Below are 26370 nucleotides of genomic sequence, written 5' to 3'. Positions count from 1 at the left end.
GCTAAAGGCAGCTCCTTTGCCCATATGAAGTGATTTCTACTAATAACATATATTGGTATCAAAATGTGTTATTCTGGTGTCTGAGAAGTAAAATTTATATTAAAAAGAAGTTCAATTGGCTATTATTTCCAAAACCTAACATCAATAGTTATATTTTAAAGCAATCCAATTAATTGAATCATTTAATGTTACTGACATATTTGTCTTGATTAGTTTAGTACATGCTGTGAGATTTTCAGACTTGCCTTCGTAAAGGAACATTACCATTTGTTATTTCTGGATGTACTGTACTATCTTTATAGTGTAAATTGAAAAATATAGTGTATTGATAGCATCATGACACATTAAAAGAGAATTTTAGTGAAGCAAACTGTTTACCTCCTTTGTTTTTATGATTTACAGGTCTCCTGACAAACGTAACAAAAGAGAATCTTCATTAAGAACGGTTTAGACTCTGTGAACCACTTACTTTAGTCAACTTTCACCACCGTGGATCATCTGTTCCATGTCATCTGCTCCACTGTCTCTGTCTGTTTCGCACAAAGTAACTTAATTCTTGATGCTGAAATTAAGCTGCTCAACGCCCGTTGGATTACAGGACCAAGTGGTATAAATATCCAAGGCCCAGCTTAAAATAAACTATAAGGCAGAACTGGGCAAATGTGATGTCAAACTGTTCATTCTGTTGATCTCGGATTGACATTCTCTCTTTGGACATAAAGAGTCTGACTTACTGACATCTTTATCAGTGGACGCTGATCACTGCACGAAATGAGTACAGGAAAAATGGACAATATCTTGTTTGCATAGTTCTGTGGAGCTAACTTATTTTCTCACATTTAGTATTATTACAGACCAAAGACAAAAAAAGAACATGTTGAAGTGGGCTCTGTAGTCTTTTTGTGAACAAAGCTAAATAACATGCATACATCTCAAGGAATTATTTCTTGATTAAAATTCTGATTGACCTTTCTGGACAGCTGGTGGTTCCTGAATTAACGGGGCTGAAAATGATATGAAGTCTCTGATAGAGCAACAAAAATAAAAGTCATAACATTTCACATGATTTTTATGGAGAACCTTTTAATTATTGTTTGATCACCAATGTATTACTGAGTGTGTGTGTATGTGTGTTTTTTATATATGTGTATTTGTGTGTGTATTTACATGAATATACGCACAATATATACAGACATACATTCACACACACAATTCCATTTTTTATTGGTTGCAGCCAGACAATTTGCAATAAGCATGGATGTCTATGACGACCTATGGTGAATATACTTTAACTACGGGAGACAAACAAAGTTACAGTTTGAAAGTTTAAATAAAAAAAATGTATTTTGGAGAAGCCTAAAGTTATATATTTAACAGTTTTATATGTTGTACCTTTGTAGAAAACCTTATTTAACACAAATAATGTGGTCACTCTACCAGTTATAAAAAGTGGATACAAATTGTGTTCTGTTTTCTTTGACTTCAGTTGTTACTGAAGTGGGTGATAAATATATATATATATATATATATATATATATATATATATATATATATATATTTTTTTTTTTTTTTGTACCCAATGGGAAACCTTGGATATAAGACATGATTGCCAAGAACTCTGTAGAACAACAGACAAAAACAATAATAATCCTCTTTATACTCTTATCAATATATATTGAACCATTGCACCGTTTCAAAGCAGTTTTGTCTTATGTATTGTACAGTAGCATGTAAAAGTTTTCAGAAATTGTTTTCATATAATGCGTTTTGCTTTTGTGTTTCACAACACAGACCTCATAGTGATAATAATACTTAAAAAAAAAATAATCTTTCTGTTGGATAAGCAGTTTTTTCAAAGCTAAATTCTTAAGGGAGACAAAAACACAAATATGTTGCTTTTTCAATGAAAATGTTCAGGAATAATGGATAACCTCGGGGGTCTAAAGTGGCATATATCTGAATTGATCTGAGTATTTTTTTCTTAGGTTGTGCAGTATTGAGAAATTGAAGCCTTTAGGCATGTAAGATTTTATTCTTTGAAAGCGTTAACAAATCTAAAACTTTTTTTTGTGATTGATCACTTATATGATGCTTTTGATGGCAATTTCATTTTTTCATATCAAACTGTTAAAATGACTAATATTACAGTTTTTCTTCCAGATTATTTTATACAAATACCCAAACTGTACAGAACATTTACTGTCAGATTTACAGGTTATTTATCTTGACCACACAACAAGCCCTTACATCCTTCAGCCACATTGGAGTTTAATTCCTAATCAGGTTTGTAGTGCTCACAAATAGTATGATATATAGCACTTAATAATTATCACCTAATGTCCTCTGCATATAGCTTATTTCACTCCTAAGTCAAATTGTATAATATGTTCAATGCCTGGTTTATTCTGTTGAATTTCTTTTATTAGTTTTGTGAGGTGTCAGGAAAGAATTCATTGAACAAGTAAGTTGTCCTTTTTTACTTTTTTATTATATGTACCTTAATTTTTTCTCAATTATGCCCAAATATTCACGAGGACATTAAGAATGCATTATAAAGAATTCTGTTGTTGCCATATTAAATAATGTTAGAAATTCTTTCAGTAAAAACAAATATGCAGCATGTCTATTACTTTTTGTGACTTAAATAGCAGCAGTGACTCACTTAAATTAAATACAGTAAGAAAGTGACGCCTATATGCTTGTGAGATTTCACTGGTATATTAAAGAGCAGAGTTCATGCTAAGTGCTGTTAATTTGCTTAAAGAGCTGTCATTTCTGCTTGGCTTTTTAGCATGGAGCTGATACTTAATTTGCTTTGTCTTTGCAGCCTAAATCCTGATTGCTTGCTTTCTACTCAGTGCTTCCACAGCAGCAAGTTTCAGCTAAGACGACAAAAAGTCCCAGGGGTACTGATGTCAACAGCATCTAGTCAAATTACTCTGTAATTCTTCAAGTGAAATTCTTTTTTTTTTTGCCTTTCAGCCAAAATAGATTTTCCTGGTTAATGACAGTAAGTGAAAATGGTGTTTAAGTATGTATATGTGTCTGTAAAATGTATTTATGTCAAAAACAGGTTACATTTTTTCAACGTCATTTATAATAATAAAAATGCTATAACAAACTGCCCTTTTCCAATAGACCTGAATAAGTATTATTTGATACATTTTGTGATGGAATGGTAAAGATTTTGATGAAATGCTTTTTTTTTTGTTTTGCTTTAGTTCATTGTAAGTGTAAACCATTATACAATTAATATAAGCAAAAACAGAGATGTGCATGCGAGCATAGTACATAGATCGTATGTTCCCCATATATACCACTTATATTTTATTTGAAAATAGCATTAAATCAACTTACCTAGGCACCTTGAACATCCACCATGACTGTGCCTTAATTACTTAACATGAATCTATGTTAAAAGGTAGTGGTAGTCTATCCAATGGTTTGCATACCATTCACCCTACAGATAATCCTCCAACTGGACAATTCAGAAATATTCTGTCTAGCATTCATTCTTGTAGGCTTTGCATCAATATCAAGAAATATGTTCACAGTCGTAAGTATTTGTCACCTTATATTTTAGTCATTATAAGAATGATGAACCTGCAGATGTATTGGCGATTCTAAATTGTCCCTAGTGTGTGCTTGGTGTGTGGGTGTGTGTGTGTGTGCGTGTGCATGCCTTGCGGTGGGCTGGTGCCCTACCAAGGGTTTATTTCCTGCCTTGCGCCCTGTGTTGGCTGGGATTGGCTCCAGCAGACCCCCGTAGTTAGGATATAGCGGGTTGTATAATGGATGGATGGATGAACCTCCTAACATACATTTTGGTTTTAGTACTTGAAAAGGCTGAGCGATGTATATTAGCAGGGTCTGTCTGACTATGATATGAATTTAAATCTGTCTATTGTGTCTAAAATTATAAATAAAAATTACTAAGGACATTTACTAGAATTGGTTATGAATTATCTCTCCAAAATCTGACATGAACAAGCTAAGCACATTTTGAAAGCATAGCACACAAAGAAGAAGGATGTGGTGCCTCAGCAGATACATCTAATGAAGGCAAATATGGGAACTAAATTTAAGTCTTTTAACAATAATACCCTGAAACATTATGTTAAGTTCAAGGTTTTGCCGATGCATTATCATGAAAATAGGGGGACTGATCTTGAAACATTGTGCTCTTCTAAGTGATCAAGTACTTTTCTGATCAAACTGTTATTGATAAAATGAAAAGGAATGCAGTAAAAGGAAACCAACAAAAAAGCCAAACAACATTGCACCCCATCTTACTGCATCTGTGATAGCTAATTAAGCAAGAACACAATAAGAGGGGAGAAAAAGAACTGTTAATTTCATTTGTTTAGTTTTTAAGAATTTTTATCAATATTTCCTTCACTGATCTTAGTATGTCTGATAAATATGCCTATCAAGCTTGATCTCCCTTCACCCACTTCGTCATTTCAGTCATGCTTTGTATCTTTCTACAGTAAGGACCATTTCCTAACATATTGTCATGCTGAAATCACAGTCCAAGTTGAATTTGTAAACCACTGATTCCACTATTAAAACTTTGCAGCTTTTCCAGGTAGTCTGCCAGATTAGACTTTATGGAATGTTTCTAATTATCATCTGAGAGTACAGGAAGGAAATAGTACTCCTAGTACACCTAGTGTGCTTTTCAAGATGCCGTGAAAGACTAAACAAAAACAATGTAAACCAAAATATTATAGTATTTGCCCAATATAAAGTAAAGAATGTGGAAAAAATGATTTTAAAACGTAAAGTGATACCAAAAAATCCTCTGTTAAGCCTGTGGATTCAGCAAAGTATGAAATTTGTTAAAAAATATGCATTCTAAAGCAAAAGACAATTTGCAGTAAGCAAGCACAGGTTTACGGACAATAAACTAATCAATTGTGTTCGGGAAGCTGTGTGATTTACACATTTGTCTGTTCTGCTGAACCAGTTTGCTTTTAATCAAAAAAGTGATAATAGGAAGCCCATAATTGACACAAATTAAAGTTTTTTCAACTTTATTAATCACAACTCTTGCCAGATAAATTTCAGATAAAGGTAAATCAAGCATTCTGGCCACTTTATATTACTTTGGAGAGTGAAGAAAGAACAAAACTAGAAGTCAAATAGAACATAAGCCTCTCAATCTGTTTCTGATTGTAATAATGGTGGCTCCCGTATTAGAATTGAACACTTCTCGAATGAATGCATCTAGATGGAACAAAACATTTGTTTAGTCTGCAGGTAGCCCTTTTGAACAGAAATATATTTTAATACAGAATAATATCAAATATGATAAACAAAATTATTACATTAATTTTTTCAATAGATAACTCAAGTGTTTCTACTTTGTTTTATAAGTCAGATTCCTTTACCTTAGAGTTTGGTAGATTATGTTGTAAACTGTCTTATGAAATTTTTCCAGTAAGGAAGACAGAAGTTTTGAGGTAAGGTACTTACATTCACTACTTATGGTGCCAGAGAGTGAAAACATGTTGCTGTTTACATACTGTTTACAAAGATTGCTGATTGCTACAGATCTGCCTACTACAAGATATACCACAGCCCAGCAGAAATGTTATAATAATAATTAAAATAATTTGAAATTGCTGCAAATAACAACTCTTTATTAGCATAAAAACAGAAATTATTCATCATACAATGGAAATGAATAAATGCCTGCTGACAAGAAGCAGTAAAACTTTTAATCATTTCCTTTCTCTCTATCATATTCTCAACAATGACTCGGCATACACAATAAGAAACACTTTGCAATAGCACAAACCACTAGCACCTACTAGGGAATCCATTCCCGGACGGGTTTATCCATTCCCGGGAATTCGGGAATCCCAGGCTCCCGGGGATGACACAGTGCATGGGCATCTCACATGTGAACAGTTTTAGAATGACCAACACTTATTTTTAATAAAACTACTGCAATATGTTGACACCAATAAAAGACTAACCTTATCTACAAGCAGTTCATGCTGTCATATAAGTACATGTATCCAGTTCAGGGGTGCCCACACCTTTCGGCTTGCGAGCTATTTAAAAAATGATCAGGTCAAAATGATATACCTAAATTAAAAATTATATGTATACAGTATATGTATATATTATTGTATAGTTTTACCGTCAAATAATGCAAAAAGTATGAGATACATGTTTCGCCCTAATTCTCGGCTTATCAGGCAAACACACTCACTGCGCCCTCTCTCGTGGATCGAACCTCGGACGTTGGCGTCGAAGCCTCTTTACGTTGCACAATGACGTGTGGTTTGTTTATTTCACAGCATGTAGATCGGGGTAATTACATTCATGGCATTCGTAGTCTGAATCACAATCCGATTGTATGGGTGCATGTGGGATGACCAGTGTGTTAGAAGAAAAGAGATTTGAGACTGACTGCCCTGTATGTCAATCAAGTGGCAAATACCATAGGGAGGATATATGATAGACTAACATTTTAAAAAAAAAAAAAAATTTTGAATGCAACGCGATTTACCTGCACTACCTTTCTGATCTACTAGTCAATCGCGATCAATGTATTGGGCATCCCTGATCTAGTTAGTTGCAGTAATAAGAGCGTTGAAAACACATGTCCAGCATGCGGTCATCCATGCGAGAGCGCACCTTCGTGCAGAGTACGCTAGCCACTGAGAAAGCATGCTGTGCCTCCACTGAAGTAGGCGGCACAGTCATCACATACTGATACACTTGTTCTACACAACGCCCGCGCTTGCCATTGCTCTCAAACACTGCCATTTCAGCTTTTACTGATGCATCCAGTTTCTTGTCATCATTCTGTGATGGCAAGTTTCTTGGCACAGATAATGCGGATGCAACAGACTGACACATTGAAATTTCAAGCTGGTGTTCAAAGCTGTTGTCTGACAGACGCCAATGAAGTCTACCCCGTCCCAGCATTCGTGAGCTGCAGAGTGCAGACTCCTCCCAGTGCACTGTGTTCAGTCTTAGTGGAAGCCGGGAGACTGTTGCTGCTGGTCTGTTGTTGATTGAATTAATGAGCAACACAATACACCGTGGGCCAAAAAAACTGTGCCACTTAATTATTTTCAACTATAACTCTGTTATTTCTTGATCGATTTTTACACGCCATATATGTGAGTTGGGCCGTACCCGGTTTCCCGGGAATTACAGCAGTTTCATTCCCGGGAATGCAGGAATGAGAAATGTCTGTGAATGGATTCCCTAGCACCTACACAGTGCAAAACAATCATAGTAAATTCATAACAATTTATAAATATATTCATAACAAAGTTAGGACCAGCACTCACATTAATCAGTTATCTCCAAATTTCCCATAAACGTTCCTCTGTTTCTCAATTTCCTGGACAAACTCTTTGGAAACATTGCTCAAATTCACTTGAGAAAGGTTCTATCTATATATATGGACACACATCAATTAAGATTTCTGAAAGTTCACAGTCCCTTAAACCCAAGACTTCAAAGTACTGTCTCCTATAATAATCAACAGGGTTTTGGAAAATGTGTTATAATCTATTTTCAAATCTTTTTGGGTGTATGTGTTGCCTTGGCAACTCTTGAGTACCTGTGAGATCTTTGGAAGCTTCAGTTACTGACCTGAAGAAGTTGTTAAATTAGTGATCTGACCTCTGCCACTAAATAAAGGTCTTTGTCACAACGACTGCTCTTTATGCTTCCTAGAGTGTTATGTTAACTGTCTGTAATGTCTTAGATAATTGTTTATTTGGAGAAAATACATCGTGTGCAATGCATAGGCTTAAAATTTCCTAAATTTGTCAAGCATTACCAAAATATCCCTCAGAGTTCCTGCCGCACCAATCATGTGATTCTTCACTGATTTCTGTCATTTATCAATTCTTGATTTCACTGCAGTGGTCTGCATTGTCCATCAAGTGGAACAGAAGTTTCACAGGTTCTGACTGACCACATTCATTTTTGTTGTTCAATGTTTGAATTCTATTTGGAGACTATTTGATCAAGTGCATTGCATCTCAGATTTTTTCCCCAGTCTCCTGTAGGCAAAAATTTAAACAATGTGCCAAATGAATGGCCACTAAATTCTTCAATTTAAACATTGCTGCCCTAGGTAACTACAGAGGTTTGCTATACCGTCATATGCCCGACCCCTGCATAAACCAGGCAATACATTGCTGTTTGTCAAAATGTCATACAATACAATACAGCAAAAATTGTTGAAGCATCAATTTTAGGAAGCCCGGAAAGTCCAAAAAAAACTTTGTGAATGGTACACATGTCATCTACTCAGCAAAACAAAATTACCGTTTCTTGTTTGTTGTATCTCTAGCTTTATCAGCAAAAACCCATCAAGAATGGACAACAGAACCTTTCTAACAACATCAAGCAAAATCATTTGGATCTGTTCGTTAATTATGTCATGAGACATGTACTTCAGCTCTTCTAGCCAACAGTTAACATCAGGCAGTCATCCATCTGTAGCTACATTAGCCTGAAGAAGTTACTCATTTCAGGGTCATTTCCATCTATAGGAATACTTTGATCAGAAAATAAGTAGATGTTATCTGTTTCATCAACATCTCTCGATTGAACTCCTGCTTAGTCCACTTTAAGTAAACATTAATAAACATTTACATAATAAATGTGGTGCCAAAAAATAACATTTGAAAGCAAAATATTTTTAAAGAAATGTTTTGATAATTTTTATATGTAAACTATACTTAAAAAATATTTTTTATTTCAAAATAAAATGTGTGAAAAAATATATACATATTTTAGATTTAGCATTTGTATTTCATAATACATATTTGATCAAATTATATATAGAGCATTTGTCCATTATTATGACTTGAAAGTCCAAAAACACAAGACAAACCCAAAATGGTCAAAAGTGCCCACTAGAAGAGGATAAACTGCCAATGCCCCTCTAGATATAAGGGCAAACACATGGTCTTTGTATAATAAAAACATTTATTCTGCTAGAATGTTTAATAACAGAAGAAAGCTCCCTATAACACCAAATGCTAAAGGAATTGCCTGAAGCAATAAGAAAATTTGATGCAAAGTCCCAATGCAAGAATCCAATGGCAATGTAGAAAAACCAAACCAGAAGTTTAAAAATCCAAAAATAATACAGGGTGCGGCACAAATAACTCCCACATTTCAAAGGGGGATTAAAAAAAATGCTATGAGGTATCACCAAAAACTTTTTATTTCCCAAATGTAGATATAAAAAGTTTTTTTACTTTAAGTTTTAAAAATATTATATCATCCAAATGGTGGCCTTGACGGCTGATACACATTTGGAGCTGTTCTTGGAAGTTTTCCATCACTCTCACTAGCATGTCGGGCAAAATTCCTTCAATTTCTTCTTAAATAGCCTCCTTCAGTTGGTCCATGGACCGAGGATGATGTTTGAAAACCTCTGCCTTGAGGAACCCCCACAGAAAAAAGTCACAGGGACTTAAATCAAGCGAGCGTGGTGGCCGCGGAACTACCTCACGTAAGGAGACCACTCGACCTGGGAACATTTCTGCGTCGCAGCTACAGATTCGCCATTTTTTGAAAAAAGCCTCCACTACAAAGCCTCGATGCTCACCCGACCACGGCATGGTGACAACTGAAAACTTTATTGTGTACTGTACCTAACGAAATGGACCGCACCCCTCTACCTGCTTTGGTGACCCCACAGTTATTTTTCAAAATGTGTATTTGAACACAAGCAACATAAACACTCACTGACTTCCTAGCGTATTTAAAAGAACCGCAAAGAACTGGGGGAAATTAATGCTTTCATAGGGCTGAGGACAATCCCTGACTGTGGTAGGCAGGTGGTCCCAACTGTTGCGGAATTACTCATAAACCATGTGAAATATAACAAAGTCTAAGAGACAAAATAACAAACAAGGAATAATGAAATGAATTAATAAAAGTAACATTAACATAAATAAAATAGTCAAAAATATACAAAACAGACATAAAACAAGACTTTGATCTCCAGCCAGGGAATCCTGGCTGAAACATAACAACCATTTAATTTTTCCAAACGTTTTCCATTAACACTAGAATTACCAGAACCTACGGAAAAACTCGTAGATCCGTCCCACCTTAAATCGCTTCTTAAAACCATTCTCACCTCTTTGCCAGCGTCTTTTGTAATCTAAATGTGCTGATAAAGAAAACTGCAAGTAGCCGGCTCTTCCACCCCCATTGACTTAGAACGTACACAAACATCTCCCAGCTCATGCCTTGATTGATTATCTGGCAGTGAAGTGGAGTTTTAGAATGGAAATAATAGATCATTATTTGGAATACACGCATTTCACGTGTGTTCTGTTTCTACAGTAATCCATGTAAACACATTTTTAAAACAGAAATGTTTTTCATATTGTAGTAGTAAATGACAAAATGTAGGCATAAACTATATAATGTATGAAGCCTGAAGTCCAAATATCAAAGAAACACTTTCACAAAAGGTACAAATATAACAGAGAAAGTATGCTTTTATTCAAAAATATAACTGCAGAAAAAAAGCCGAATTAGCATCCCACATTGACACACACTTACTACAATTGCCTCGGTAGCGTAATGGTATTGGCAGCTGACTGGTAATCAAAAGGTGACAAGTTCGATCCGGCATGACTCAATTTTGAGAAGTAAACTGCTCTTATTCTTACTATTTTAGAATAAAAACATACATTTGATTTCATGTGTGTAACAGCCGGTGTAATTTATGATACTTGTGAAGGTTAGCTTTGTTTTTTTTTTTTATTCACTTTTCATTCTCTCAGTCATGTTCAGGATCCTTCCCTGCCCCCCCCCATCTGACACTGCTGTTTTCACATAAAGATGCGCTGTAGCTCTGCAGCGAACTTGTGACTGCATTCTCGTACCAATGCTTGTGAACTGAAGTGCTCAAACACAGGAACATATGTTGGTGTACAAGTATAACAAAACAAGTGCACTTTTATTCTAGACTAAAAGTAAAGAAAAAATAAAGCAAGTTACAGTAGGCGGTTGATACGACAGCTTGCGTGGTGCAATGCTAAGAACTTCTGATTTCCGATCCGTGCTATATAAAATCATCACATTCAAATATTAACAATTCCCACACACCCTTCCTACATTCACGACATGTGTACTTGTTGCAGTGTACACATCTCTCTGTGCTATGGTTCCTATTACATCGAATGAGCACCTGACATTGTTTTTTCTTCCCTATATAAATAACATTCGAGTATAGCGCGTCTCCAAATAAATCACATTCGAGCTATAGTGCATCTTTATGTGAAAACAGCAGTGTCAGATAGGGGGAGATCGTGAACGTGACTGAGAGAATGGAACTAAATTTAAAAAAAAAAAAGCTAACCTTTACAATTATCATGCATTTACACTGGCTCTTGCAGACTGACTGAAATCAAATGTATGTTTTTATTCTAAAATAGTTAAGTACATGCAATATTATTTGAAAACGAACAGCGTCAGATCGGGTTTGAATATAAACTGACGCTGTTACAGAAGGCGACAGCTAATTCAGTGCAGCAGTTTCAACGCACAGTACCTGCAATATTATTTGAAAACGAACAGTGTCAAATCGGGCGTATATTCAAACCCGATCTGACGCTGTTCGTTTTCAGATAATATTGTATTAGTGCGATGATGTTTTTACATATATTGTCTCTTTCATTCATCTTGCGGTTTGTAATCAGTGACCGCGTGTTTTTTTCCCCGATCTTGCCAGTTCACACATGTTGCTGTATGGTGGTGTTTCTTTTGTACTCCAGGACACGCAGAGGACAGAATATAGCAGAGCAGTAAGTTCAGCGCTATATGCAATCAGACAGGCAGAGAAGACACTAGATATATAAATAAACAGGGAAGGCACTGTATAATAGATATATAAAAAAACAGCTAAGGGGTAGATATATAGATAGATAGGAAGGAAAGGCACTATATGATAGGCAGACAGGGAAGCTCCTATATAATAGTAAAATTACTGTTATTACTATATAGATAGACAGGGAGTTCAGGCAGGCAGAAGGGCGAAGGTTAAAAATAAATACATTTTCTTCCCAGCGGGGAATTGAACTCAGATCTCTTGAAGTACAGCAAGTCTGCTGTGCTCTAAGTGACGAAATCTTACCAGTACGCCACAGAAACAGCTGTTCAATTCTTGAACCTTTTATGAAGGTCTTTATTTGATCTTTGGCCTTCAGGCTTTACACATTTTATAGTTTATGCCTACATTTTGTAACACTTATTACTAAAATATGAAAACGTTTCTATTTTAACAATGTGTATACAAAGATTACTGTAGAAACGGAACACACATGAAATCCGTGTGTTCCAAATAACAATCCATTATTTCCACTCTAAAACTCCATTTCACTCCCAGAAAATCGAGGCATGAGCTCGGAGAAGTTTGTGCACGTTGTAAGTCGGTGGGGGGATGGAATAGCCGGCTGCTTGCAGTTTGTTTTTATCGGCACATTTACAGGAGAAAGGAGGCTGGTGGAGAGGTGAGAACGGTTTTAAGAAGCAATTTAAGATGGGACGGATCTATGAGTTTTTTCGTAGACTCTGGTCATTCTAGTGTTAATCGCTAAAATCATCATATAAACCACTAATGCTGCATTATATTCTACAATATCAATACAATTCCTTGCTATGAGTACAGAACACAAAATGGCCAAAGTATTACAAGGCCTCTAAAATATCACCACCAAGCAGGCCAAAATCATAATCAGCCTGCCCAGGAAAAGTACATTTTAGGACAGCCTGAGTTTGTACATTACAGGCTAGCTTCGGCCTACAACAGGCTAAACAGGCTTCAAAAGTACAAAAGCATATATTTAAAGCCCCAAAATATAATCAAAATTCTCTCATGAGGGAAGGGATAACCCTGAACCGCTGGGATGTAGAGAAATAGATGAAAATCTTTATAAAAAGGAGATTTATTAGCAGAAATCAGAACATATAACAACGTGCTGAAAAGAGGTAAAAGGGAGTTGCCCACCAAGGCAATTCTGAAACAAGCAAATTTTAATACAAAGTATTAAATGGAAAACTTTAGATAGAAGCAAAAATAATTGAGAAAAAAAAAAATCCATTGAAAATAGCAAAACATTAAAGAACACCACCACTCTCCCAAAGCACTTAAAAGAAGACCACCACTCTCCCAACCCACATTCAGTGAACTGTAAGAGACCCACTTCCTGGCCTTTCTTTTATGGGGCTGGGGGTGATCCCTAGCAGTAATGTATTGGTGGCCCAAATCTTGGGAATGTCCATCCATAAAATATAAGGTATGTTGGAGAACAAAATTTTGCATATAAAACAAAAGGATAAAGTAACAATATCAACAGGTGTTAAATACAGAATAATGAATGAACAAAAAAGACATTAAAAAGAAATGTAAACTTTCCTTCTTGGCTTAAACATAACATTGAGCTGGAATGACAGAACTCTAATGTCACTTTACATGGGCTCAGAAGAGCTTGTATGATGTGTCCTGCCATGAGAAAATTGTAGAGAAAAATATGAAAAGGGTTGTTTGTCTGTAAAAGGTAGATACCCAAACGTTATGAAAGAAGAGAGAAAAACTAGCAATGAGAGTGTTTATTCTAAAACTTCAGAGACAAAGTAAACAGAGAAATGGTGGTGAAACACTACCAGGACAGGAAATCTGTTTCTAATTTTGCATATTTAATACTTTTGTTCCTCTTTCTGTAGGTTTGAAATCACAAAGAAAACTGCTTATGGAACAGTTGGCAGGCATTATTCTTGGCTATGCCTGGAAGGAACATCATCAATTTGACACTAATCCAACATGGAGCTGTCATCATGCAGCTAGATGCGGGAAAATATATATATATTTTAGTTTGCTGGATTAGGTGTTTCATTTGAGTGACAGCTGACAGGCAAAGCAGAGATTATTAACCATAAATTCATATTTTCTTAGCAAAACTCCAGAGTATCTTAGTATAAAGAGTATCAAAGGCAGAGCTCAAAACTAGAAGTTTCTACAGTACAATAAAACTGGGTGTCTTAAGCCAAGAGACATATTCAGAATTTAGGTATGGGTCAAATCAAGGTCTTAATAAAATATTCAAGACAGTTTGTTGTGGAGCGCATTTAAAGTCTTTATTGGATGGCTGACCTGATAAAAAAAATTAAAATAGTCGCTGCAATCATAAGTCAGTCAACTAGACATATTGTAAGTAGGATAGAAGCTCTCCTTCTGGTGATGGCCATTTGGAGAAAAGCAGAACTGCTTCAATTGAGTACAATATGGCAAGCTGGAAAGAAATAGTACAAACGTATTGCACAATAGATGACAAGTTGGCCTGGAGAAAGACAGTCATCTTTCTCATAATTTTGATGAGTTCTTGACATGTTTGGGCACCATTTTGTAGTTTTTCAACATGGGCACAGCTATATTTTTTACTGCTGCCATTACTATTGCCAGTTACATGGACTGCTTGATAAAACATAGTGACATGGATCTGTTGGTATCCTAGGATTGGGATATTCTCAACAAATCTGTGCTTGTGTTTAAGTTTATTAGGAATCTTTTTGATTAGTTCTGACAACGACTTTTATTTAGAACTTTTGATTCATTTTGGTCACATTGTTCATTGTTGACCTTCTGGTCCTTTTTCAGCTATGCTTTTCGGGACAAGTCTGTTTTCCATCTTAAGCATAATGGCTGCTCAGTGTTGGAAAACAGGCTGGATTACAAACAAGGCACAGCAGCCGCCTCGAGGACAGAATTAATATCTGTAAAAAACCATACAGCAGCTGCCTTCACAGTTCGGCATTCCAGATGAATATACAAAGCTCCAACAATCGACACACAGAAGATCTCAGGACAAGAAAGAAAGTGCCAACAAAAGACTGTGCTGGAAAGAAAGAGCAGAAATTGTCTTTAACTGATCTGCCAGCAACCAGGGTACAAATGAGTTCCGTTCCAGTTGATGTTTCATACTCTGGTTTTGTACATAAGTCAGAACATGTACTGAAAATGTCCATTAGTGTAAATATTGGTAAAAAATCATAATGTTTCTTCTTTTAGAGGAAAACATTTCACACTTATTAAAAAAACCACAGTGAAACAATATTACATTACTTTAAATCACAGAACATAATTTAAAGTAAAATGAGCTATAGCTATGTGTGTTGACCTTATACTTAAACATTTTAAGATTTTTGATAATGATGCAGTACATTAATTAGTTGGAAAAAGCATAATGATGACGCGAAGAGCCACCACTAACTGGCAGTGATCCCTCAGCAGAGACAACACTATGTTTTGAGAAGCAAATTAAAAACATAATCCGACAATGTCTCATTGTTTTGTGTATCACTTCTCAGGCTTAGACCAAAGCAACATTATCAAAAAAGAAAAGTAAGCAGAACCTTGTGGCGTCATGAGCACTTTGTCATACCCATGAAGAATACACTCTAGGAGAATAAAGCCTTAGTTTACAGGTGCTATCGTCCACATCTCCATTATGAATAGCCCTTCTCAAAGTTAAATGACAGTTACAACTTACAAAAAGGAAGAAGATCCATTGAGATGAAAACAATATCCATTTACCTACCTGATTGGACTAAAAGCAAATTAGGTTCCCAATGAGACCAGCTTGGTTGAGTGAATACATTGTGGCGGGCGGCCAGGTCCCATAACTGGCTGGGACACCCATTATACACTGGATCTGTGGGAACACCCAAGGGCTTCAGCCTACGTTCCCTGGAACACTTGGTGGCAGCCCCCCTGGGTTGCATCGGGGACACAATGGTGGCACACTGGTGCTCATCCCTGTTGGGCTCCATGGCCACTGCCCCAGGGAGCTGCATGGCTTAATGAACCTGTGTGGGCTGGACTGCAGCCATACCCAGAAGTGCAGCCTGAAGTAGGTCAATGAGCACCTGGGGGCTGCTATAAAAGGAGCCTGCAGCCACTACTCAAGGAGCCAGAGTCGGGAGGAGCAAGATAAATCTTGATGGAGAGGAGTAGTGGAGAAAGAAGAAGAAGAAGTGTTTGGTGTTGTGTTTTTGTTTGTGGGACTGTGTTGTGCCTGTGGGGACGAGGAAGGCATTGCCCACAGGCTTAGAAATTGAAATAACACATTTATTTGTTTTTATCAGTGTGCTTCCTGTGTCTGTTTGTGTCGGGTTAGGCGCCAATATAGCGCCTTTCTGTTACAACATATAAATAGTGCATACAGATTCAAAACCTGTGCATAATCACCCAGATAATGATAATCAGAACAAGACACACAACCAGAGGATAAGTAAGAGTGCTTTAATGCAGAGGGATGCTATGAAATTCAATATGTGGGCATGCAGTAAGAAACAGGTTCAGGGATATTACATGCAGACGTCCCTTAGTCCAACAGCTGAAAGCAGGAATTCTCCCCACTGTGTGTTATAGTGTGGTCAAATGCCTTTTAAAAGGAGCTGAGGCTCGAGACTGCAGAGGCACCTGGGAAGGAATGCATGGATCAAACCTTCACTGTTCCTCACCCAGAAAAAGTTTACCATGCTATCCTATTATCGAGGTTGTAGTTAGGAGGCGATACAATCTAAGTTTCTGGCTGGTTGGTGGATGTCAGATGAGAACAGAGAGAAGATATGAAAGGTTAGAGAACAGAGGCATGCTTCTTTGGTATTATAGTGAGAGATGAACCAGTTCGCCCATGTGGTAGACAGGGACTTATCCTGTACTGGTAGATCAATGAGACTTTAGGATTTGGTGTTTTTTGTTCATCTGGTATTTTATTTCTTACATTTTATCATTATTTTGTCTCTCAATTTAGAATTAAAGGAAATGCCCTCTCACCTACTCGGCACAATAGCCGTAAACTGTCAAAACACCAAGAGCCTGTTCCAGTGTGGAAGTTACCATATAGGAAACATTTTAATTGATTTGACCTGAATTATGCAAAACAGATTGGAACCATTTTGGGATTATTAGAGATGTTCTCAATTAGCTTTCAACCTACTTAACAAACAGTTTCTAACATATGTATGTAAGGAAAAAATATAAGAAATCATCTGCTTAGAGATTACTTGCCAATTTATAAGAGGTGAGTGATGTGATGCAGCTCTTAAAATGTGTTTACTGAATAAGGCACATTCTGTAAAGAATTTAAATTCAACCTAATGCTGTTAAATATTGCTCTTGGGAGCATTTTCTGATGCTTTGAATTAGGACTGCATGTTAGTATACTGAGAATAAAGGCCCTGCAATCAGTTTGATATCAATAATCAAAATATAACAGTAGCATAAAGATGTTAGGAAAGCAAATGGTAATGACAGATTAAATGGCACAGACCAGAGTAAGTGAATCTTCACTGTATGTTTTGTCTCTCTGTAGACAATGTGTTCACCTTAGTAAAAAAGATGCTGTCACATTGCTTTTTAAATGATATGCATTAGAGACAATTTGTTATATTATATAGTATGAGATTATAAAAAAAACAAGTCTGTTAACGTAATCTCTTTAGGAAAAGAGATAAATGGGAACTGCAAAATGGGTCACTTTTGTAGTGCATAAATCACAGTACAACTGAACATGATTAATACTTTAGGGCCAAGACAATTCCACAAATATTTCTATTATATGAACTTTGACTATTGTTAAAGAAATATTTCCGTAAACTATGGTGGTAGTTATTAAACTATACTTTGCCTAGACAGCATTAATCTACAGTATAGCCCATATATCTATCTTTACTGCACCATCCCTTATCATAATTGCTTCATCCTGTCTCGTAAACTCAGTGTATAATGCAAACAGTTCTGAAGCACAGCCCGAGTAAGCCGAAGAAAAGCCACATTGTTTGTTGGACCAAAATATTGTGACATGACAAATGCTAAAATGATTTTTCTATAATAATGAATAGGCATCATTGAAATGTTCATAAATAATAATTATAATATTCTGGTGTTTCTGAGTTTGGCGTACTTTATTGGAAAATTAAAAAGGTAAAAGCAATAGAAGCATTTCCTTGTTGTATTGCTAAGATTAAAACTTATGTGTCAAATTGGAGTCTTACAACAGTGGTACTCAGAGAGATTAAACTGATGTATATTATCAGTTTTTTTCCCAGTTGTTTTCCATTTAATCTGTACATTGTAAAGGGTGCTATATAGCGCCCGACCCAGCTCAGACTTACACAGAGGTACGTGTCAAAGGAACAGAAATCTTTTATTTTTCTTCAGCCGTGGGGCACACCTTCCCTGTGTCCCACAAGCCCAACACAGTCCCAAAAGTACTTAAGTTCACACCAACAAGTCTCCACCTTGCACCACCACTCCTCCCAGGCAACTTCGTCCTCTTCCTCCCGATTCTAGCTGTCGAGTGGTGGAGGCTGGCCCGTTTTATAGCCCACCTGGAAGTGTTCCAGGTGCTTGACCACCTGGTCCCAATTGTACCTCCAGGTGGGGCTGATGACTCGTCCAGCTGGGTTCTTGAGTTCCGACAGCACCCCCAAAACGGGCACCCCAGCTCCCAACCAGGCTGTCGAGGACTCCATGTCCCATGGAGCCGTGGGAGTCTGGGGAATCAACATTGGCCACACAGCGTCTCTGAAGAGGTTTTGAGGTGCCCATGGTGGCTCCCCTGGAACATATGCAGCAGGGGCATCCCGGCCGGGCATGGGCCCCAGCCGTCCCTCACAATATGTTGTTTTATATGTAGTTCCCAGGGTGTGTTTTTGACACTAGAGGAATACTTTTTAATCAAAGTATAGCATCAAGTCAATGAAATTTCTGCGATATTGATCTGGTCACTTCAGTAACAGAGGGGGCTGTTAATCAGTTTCAGCTGCTTTGGTGTTAATGAAATTAACAACAGGTGCTCTAGAGGACCAACAATGAGACAACCCCAAAACAGGAATGGTTTAATTGATGGAGGGCAGTGCCATTTTTCCATCCTCATCTTTTCTGACTGTTTTTTCACAAGTTTTGCATTTGGCTACGATCAGTGTCACTACTGGCAGCAAGAGGTAATAGCGGGACCCTACAGAGGTTGCACAAGTAGTCCAACTTCTCCAGGATGGCACATCAATATGTGCCATTGCCAGAAGGTTTTCTGTATCTCCCAGCACAGTCTCAAGGGCATGGAGGAGATTACAGGAGACAGGCAGTTATTCTTGGAAAGCTAGACAGGGTCATAGAAGGTCCTTAATCCATCAGCAGGACCGATATCTGCTCCTTTGGGCAAGGAGGAACAGGATGATCACTGCCAGAGCTAGGGCCTGATGTCCTCTAGTGGGCCCTGAGTTCACTGCCCAGCACCATGGAGCTCGATTGGCATTTGCCATAGAATACCGAAATTGACACGTCCACCACTGGCACCCTGTGCTTTTTACAGATGAGAGGAGGTTCACCCTGAGCACATGTGACAGACATGAAAGGGTCTGGAGAAGCCGTGGAGAATGTTATGCTGCCTGTAACATCCTTCGGCATGACTAGTTTGGTGGTGGGCTAGTGATGGTCTGGAGAGGCATATTCATGGAGAGATGCAAAGACCTCTACAGGCTAGACAACAGCACCTAGGTATCGGGATGAAACCCTTGGACCCATTGTCAGACCCTATGCTGGTGCAGTGGGTCCTGGGGTCCCCCTGATGCACTACAATGCCCAACCTCATGTGGTGATAGTATGCATGTAATTCCTGGAGGATGGCTGACCATGCTCACCTGACCTCAATCCAATAGAACATCTCTGGGACATTGTTTCGGTCCATCTGACACCACCAGATTGCATCTCAGACTGTGCAGGAGGTTAGTGATGCCCTGGTCCAGATCTAGGAGGAGATTTCCAAGACACCATCCTTCACCTCATTAGGAGCATGCCCGACATTGTCAGGCATGCATATAAGCATGTGAGGCCATACTAACTACTGAGTATGATTTTGAGTTGCAGCACTGAAATTTCGGCAAAATGGACTAGCCTGCTGCATCATTTTTTCACTTTGATTTTGTAGGGGAGTTTCTGAATGCAGCCCTATGTAGGTTGATAATTTTTCATTTCCATCAAACGATGTGGGATCCTTTCATTCCTAACACATTACCCAGTCCATATCAGTATAGACATCCAGCATGATTTTTTTTCTCTTTTTGAGATCTGATGTGTTTTCAAAGTGTTCCTTTAATTTTTTTGATCAGTTTATTTACTTTAATGCCTTATTTATGTAGTTCAGTAGATTTTGTATCTAATTTCTAAGTTCTGAATTTTAACTTAGTACATTACTCAGTAAAGATTTTTTTAAACACAAAATTCTTAGTAACTGATGCAAATGCTGCAACACAGTCTCATTTATCCCTGCTTTCTGCATTTGCTGAACATCAGTTTTCTTTAACAGTGGTGGATATGAGCACCTCTGTGAGCAGATGTTAGATGCACACCTCTGTTCATTCGGTTGATGTTCCGACCAAAAGCTTTACACTCAATAGGTTTGTCTTTTCATTAACACCAGTTAAAGAGTCTCAGAAGTATGCTTCATTTTCTGTGTCTTTTCCAGTGGGGGTCATTATTTTTCTGTATAGTACATTCTAGAGCTGTAATCCTTGTATGCTGGTGAGCTTCACCATTAATAGCAGGACATAGATCTCCTTTTCAGTGTGCTTTCCCACATCTTTCTAAGTTAATTTTATGTTTCTCTTTTCATCTTTAGGGTCTATGACTGACATTTTTGTGTCTAATTTCTCTTAAGTGCTAATCAGTTTTTCCTCAGCCAACCAATACTTTCAGCCGTTTGCTGTAGACCGCCTCATGCCCCCGTATTTGTCTTTATAATTGCCTTGTCTGCTACATCTTGTGCTTTCTACAGTATCTGGTCTGGCAGAAAATGCATTTTCTATTACCCTTCTTTATCTAGTATTTCCCTGACTTGCCCTTTTCTAATTTTTTTTTTTTATTCTATTGTCATATTTATGTTTTCATTAAGTTGTACACCTGTATCTTGTACTCTTAGACTGATTTGCCATTTTCTGGGACACACTCAATTAAAGGAAGGCCTGTGACCAACATGAGAGACCAACTTATTTAAATAGCTTTAATTTTTCTTTGTGTCAAACTTTAAAAAGTTCCCTTCACAATGGTGCTTTGTTTTTATGTTAGATAGAGTTCTAAATGGCTGAAATTAGCAGAGTCTAGGACCACAGCTACTATGATCACCCAGCCTCGCTTAACACTATGGATTAGGCAGGCTTCCACATTCTTTGATCCTGTATGAATACATTCTGAGGGTCATGTTTTCTTACCTAGCCTGGAGTTCTTTAATCATAAATTGGTAAAACTTGTTTTACCCCAAAATCAATGGAAAAATCTAGCTATTCTGGGAACCATTTTAGAAGGTGACAGAAATTAAAAATATTTGCAAATGAACCAGAAAAAAAAGAAAGAAAAAAAGTCATATTCAACAGGGTAAGGTCAAAACCTGAGTTTTATTTAAATAATCAGCAAAGCCTAAAATGCTAAGTGAAAATCATCCAGAAATGTGGACATGAGATGGGAATGGTGCCGACATGTTTCATACAATCAATGCAGTGACACGACAACACACATTTATATGAACCATGTTGTAACAACTAGGGTTCTGTTCCAAACAACTAAACATACAAATAAAAGTGGCTTTGGTGGTCAGAAACCATAAAAATGCAACTGAAAAAGTAAATACAAAAACAATGTAGTCAAGTGAATAACTTTGTTCAATTAATAACATTACAAAAATGCACAAAGGAGTTCTGCAATACATAAAACCATAAATTCACAACTCTGAATCAAATGAGGCTTGCCCAACTGTAAACCCTTTCTCGGTATAACCTGAGGAAAATGGCTGACTGCAGGGACTCCGGACTCTTCCCATGAGTTTAAACTGCTGCACTTCATGTCCTGCTTTTCCTCTTTTCTTTACTGCACCGGCAGCAACACTTTAGCAGTTCTCGAAAAAGAAAAACTGATATGTCATTTCTTATTGCATCTGCTGAGTCATCTGGATGGTATTGGTTAAGACACAGAAATGAGCTGTCAAATACGAGCTTCTGTGTCACTCATGGCTTTTGCCTGATATCCATGTAAACACTCATGGATTGCTAAATTACTTTCTTTTATTCATTTTAGTTTATATATATTTCATATCAGCACAATATGAATAATTATGGTGGTATAATGCTGTGTTCACTTGCCTGACAAATAAGAATTCTAATGTTTTAGTGGTCGTTACGTGTGAGTCCCTGTCTCGCATACCATAACATGAGGCTGAATCTCAGAACTTTAGCAAAACCAGCTTTATTCAGCTTGAAACAGGAACAGCACGGTTATTTATTGCAACAGAATCTACCACTCTCCTATACACAGACACAGCAGTGAGGCAGGGTTGTGGCCAAGTAATCCTGTTCCCTGCATTTATAATGTTCCTTGCGTCACGCATTGACAACAGCGCTTATACTACAACTGCGATCAACTTGGATTTGCTTTTGTGGTGAGCCGCTGCTGTGCTGGGAGCCCGTGGTTGCCCGGGCAACTGATAAACTGTCTTCCACAGATGCGGTGATCACACTTTGGGATGCTCTTTGGCGTATCGTCCCGTTGGGGGGAGTCAAAAAATAAAAGTTTAAAATCCTTTCATGGTATATGGCAAGTAAAACAACTAATGTGAATTCAGTAGGGTTGCAGGCTTGTGTTGAGTTTCAGACTAAGACTGTTAATTTAAAATTTTTTGAAGTGGAATTTCTTTGTAGAAAGTCAGGCTATCCTAATCCATCTGTAATGAGAAGAAGCATGGATAGCTTAAAATCTAGAATTAGTGATTTATAACACTTTTTTTTGTTTGTTTTGTTTTTCCTGAGACATGTTAGGTTTTCTGAGCTGAAACTTCAAACCATGATATTATAAAAAGGAAAGAAATAAATTACCTAGACATAACTAAAAGTTTCATTCAGGGATGTACTGGGATCAAAACTTGCTCTGGGCATTTGTATACACAGACCCACTACAATCAGTTAAATACCACCAGCAACCTTTATTTTTATACAAGATATTTAATCAGCGCATGCTCCCAACATATGTAGCACAAGCCCCCATTCAGTGCATGTTATGAGTAGGGGGGCTGAACACACCCCTGGAAGACACGGACGCTCTTCAAAAAACCCTCTTAAAAAACGCTGATAGACTACCTTCACATTGCTCCCTTACTTGTGGCTGCTCTGTCGCGTGATATGCTTCTCGCCGACACTACACATACTTAAAAGCCTGAACAGCACCTGTCCTTTTTTGGCTGATTACTTTGTTTCTCTCTCCTCCCCCAGACATCCTCTGCTCCTGTTGGGGGCCCCGCTCCCACTGTGCTTCTCTATGATGGTTGTCTATTCTTTAATCAAGAACTAACTGCATACTGAGCTCGTTTTACTTCTGAAAGAGACATGTTTGTTTGAAGTGTTTGAATAAAGTTCCTGTCTCTACAATCTCCTTGTTTCTATGCAATTCTGTGACCCAAGTGTGACAATGTACACAACATTCCCTATTGATTTCTATGCATAGTAATATGCTGTACTGTTTGACATTAAAAGTAGTGCAGTGTCCTCTGGCTCTCGGATATTTTCTGCAGCTGCTTTGTCCTACTGCCCCTCACCAACTGTGTCGTGATGCTGTCTAGGTGCAGAACTTGTCTGGAGAAAAGTTATCTGTCTTGAAAGAAGGCAGAAGTGTAGAAAAAAATCTTCATTCCACAGCAGTGTAACAAAGAGACATGACCATGGTGCAGTGCTTATACTAGGAAGTGCCTCGGTATATATTACATTTCTTATCACCTATGCAAAATACTCTCCTCCTTGAAGTTCTTTCCACCATTACCTAATGTCCTGCACTTGACTGAAACTGGCCATCACTAATTTATAACCTGTGCAGGTGTTCACATCATTTTACCAAAACTTATTCATTGATCAATTACACAATTGAATCCAAAGCCAGGAAGACCCATACAGTGGTGTGAAAAACTATTTGCCCCCTTCCTGATTTCTTATTCTTTTGCATGTTTGTCACACAAAATGTTTCTGATCATCAAACACATTTAACCATTAGTCAAATATAACACAAGTAAACACAAAATGCAGTTTTTAAATTATGGTTTTTATTATTTAGGGAGAAACAAAAATCCAAACCTACATGGCTCTGTGTGAAAAGTAATTGCCCCCTGAACCTAATAACTGGTTGGGCCACCCTTAGCAGCAATAACTGCAATCAAGCGTTTACGATAACTTGCAATGAGTCTTTTACAACGCTCTGGAGGAATTTTGGCCCACTCATCTTTGCAGAATTGTTGTAATTCAGCTTTATTTGAGGGTTTTCTAGCATGAACCGCCTTTTTAAGGTCATGCTATAGCATCTCAATTGGATTCAGGTCAGGACTTTGACTAGGCCACTCCAAAGTCTTCATTTTGTTTTTCTTCAGCCATTCAGAGGTGGATTTGCTGGTGTGTTTGGGGTCATTGTCCTGTTGCAGCACCCAAGATCGCTTCAGCTTGAGTTGACGAACAGATGGCGGACATTCTCCTTCAGGATTTTTTGGTAGACAGTAGAATTCATGGTTCCATCTATCACAGCAAGCCTTCCAGGTCCTGAAGCAGCAAAACAACCCCAGACCATCACACTACCACCACCATATTTTACTGTTGGTATGATGTTCTTTTTCTGAAATGCTGTGTTCCTTTTACGCCAGATGTAACGGGACATTTGCCTTCCACAAAGTTCAACTTTTGTCTCATCAGTCCACAAGGTATTTTCCCAAAAGTCTTGGCAATCATTGAGATGTTTCTTAGCAAAATTGAGACGAGCCCTAATGTTCTTTTTGCTTAACAGTGGTTTGCGTCTTGGAAATCTGCCATGCAGGCCGTTTTTGCCCAGTCTCTTTCTTATGGTGGAGTCGTGAACACTGACCTTAATTGAGGCAAGTGAGGCCTGCAGTTCTTTAGACGTTGTCCTGGGGTCTTTTGTGACCTCTCAGATGAGTCGTTTCTGCGCTCTTGGGGTAATTTTGGTCGGCCGGCCACTCCTGGGAAGGTTCACCACTGTTCCATGTTTTTGCCATTTGTGAATAATGGCTCTCACTGTGGTTCGCTGGAGTCCCAAAGCTTTAGAAATGGCTTTATAACCTTTACCAGACTGATAGATCTCAATTACTTCTGTTCTCATTTGTTCCTGAATTTCTTTGGATCTTGGCATGATGTCTAGCTTTTGAGGTGCTTTTGGTCTACTTCTCTGTGTCAGGCAGCTCCTATTTAAGTGATTTCTTGATTGAAACAGGTGTGGCAGTAATCAGGCCTGGGGGTGGCTACGGAAGTTGAACTCAGGTGTGATACACCACAGTTAGGTTATTTTTAACAAGGGGCAATTACTTTTTCACACAGGGCCATGTAGGTTTGGATTTTTTCTCCCTAAATAATAAAACCATCATTTAAAAACTGCATTTTGTGTTTACTTGTGTTATATTTGACTAATGGTTAAATGTGTTTGATGATCAGAAACATTTTGTGTGACAAACATGCAGAAGAATAAGAAATCAGGAAGGGGGCAAATAGATTTTCACACCACTGTATATGGGACACCAGCTGACTCAAATGATCAAATGTACAATCATTTCTCACGGTTAAAGTTTTAAGTAGCCGCATTTCTAAGACAATTGTCTGTTTGTTTTTCTCTTAGAACGCAATGTCCTTCACGTTTCTTTACATCATACTGGTGTTTAAGCAAGCAAAAAGCAGGGCCAGAACGCTGCATGTAAAATCAAGTCTAGCTTTAAAGCCATCTTTTTCATTGTGCTTAAAAAAGGCGATATTTTACTTATTACTGCGTAAAAGTAATTTTATATTAATCAATATTTTAAAAATCATTTTATATTGATTACAAATACCATACAATTTGCTAAAACTTAACAAAAAATGAGAATGTGTGAGTGTCTAACATATGGATGCAGTTAGATTTTAGTCCTATTCATTACTTGCTAGCTAATGTGAGATCCAGTCCATGTGCATTTGAAAGATGGCACCCTTGTAAAGTAAAGCTGGAAACTAGATCATTGGCTTAATTAAACTATACGATATGCAAAGAAAAGTTTTATAACTATAACATCATCTTGTTTAATGCTGGATATGTTTTTAACCTTTCAACTTACCCTTCACCACTGTGATCATTTCTTAATAAATCATTTAAATTTTCTGTGACTACTTGACTTGGCCTGTGTAGTACTGTAAATGTTGCTTAAGTGACAACTTCTACATGCTGTACTCCCTCACTCACAACTGTCTAGTTTTCTTACAGGCTGCAGCCTCTTACTGAAATTATTTGTTTTCTCTTAT

The 26370-nt window shown here is 37.6% G+C and overlaps 1 protein-coding gene across 1 annotated transcript in view; it reads left to right on the top strand.

Moving 5' to 3' along the window:
• The window catches only part of tafa5a (TAFA chemokine like family member 5a), a 735510-nt gene extending 734061 nt beyond the window's left edge, over positions 1–1449 (top strand). Inside the window, exon 4 of the mRNA XM_039761075.1 lies at positions 403–1449. Coding sequence (XP_039617009.1) covers positions 403–411 — 9 coding nt within the window. The 3' untranslated portion in view covers positions 412–1449. The remainder of the gene's footprint in view (positions 1–402) is intronic.
• The last annotated feature ends 24921 nt before the right edge of the window (positions 1450–26370 follow it).

The sequence above is a fragment of the Polypterus senegalus genome, chromosome 8, assembly GCF_016835505.1.
Source record: "Polypterus senegalus isolate Bchr_013 chromosome 8, ASM1683550v1, whole genome shotgun sequence".
Classification (NCBI taxonomy): Eukaryota; Metazoa; Chordata; class Cladistia; order Polypteriformes; family Polypteridae; genus Polypterus; species Polypterus senegalus.
The sequence above is the reverse complement of the archived record's forward strand: the minus strand, read 5'-3'. Positions and strand labels throughout refer to the sequence as shown.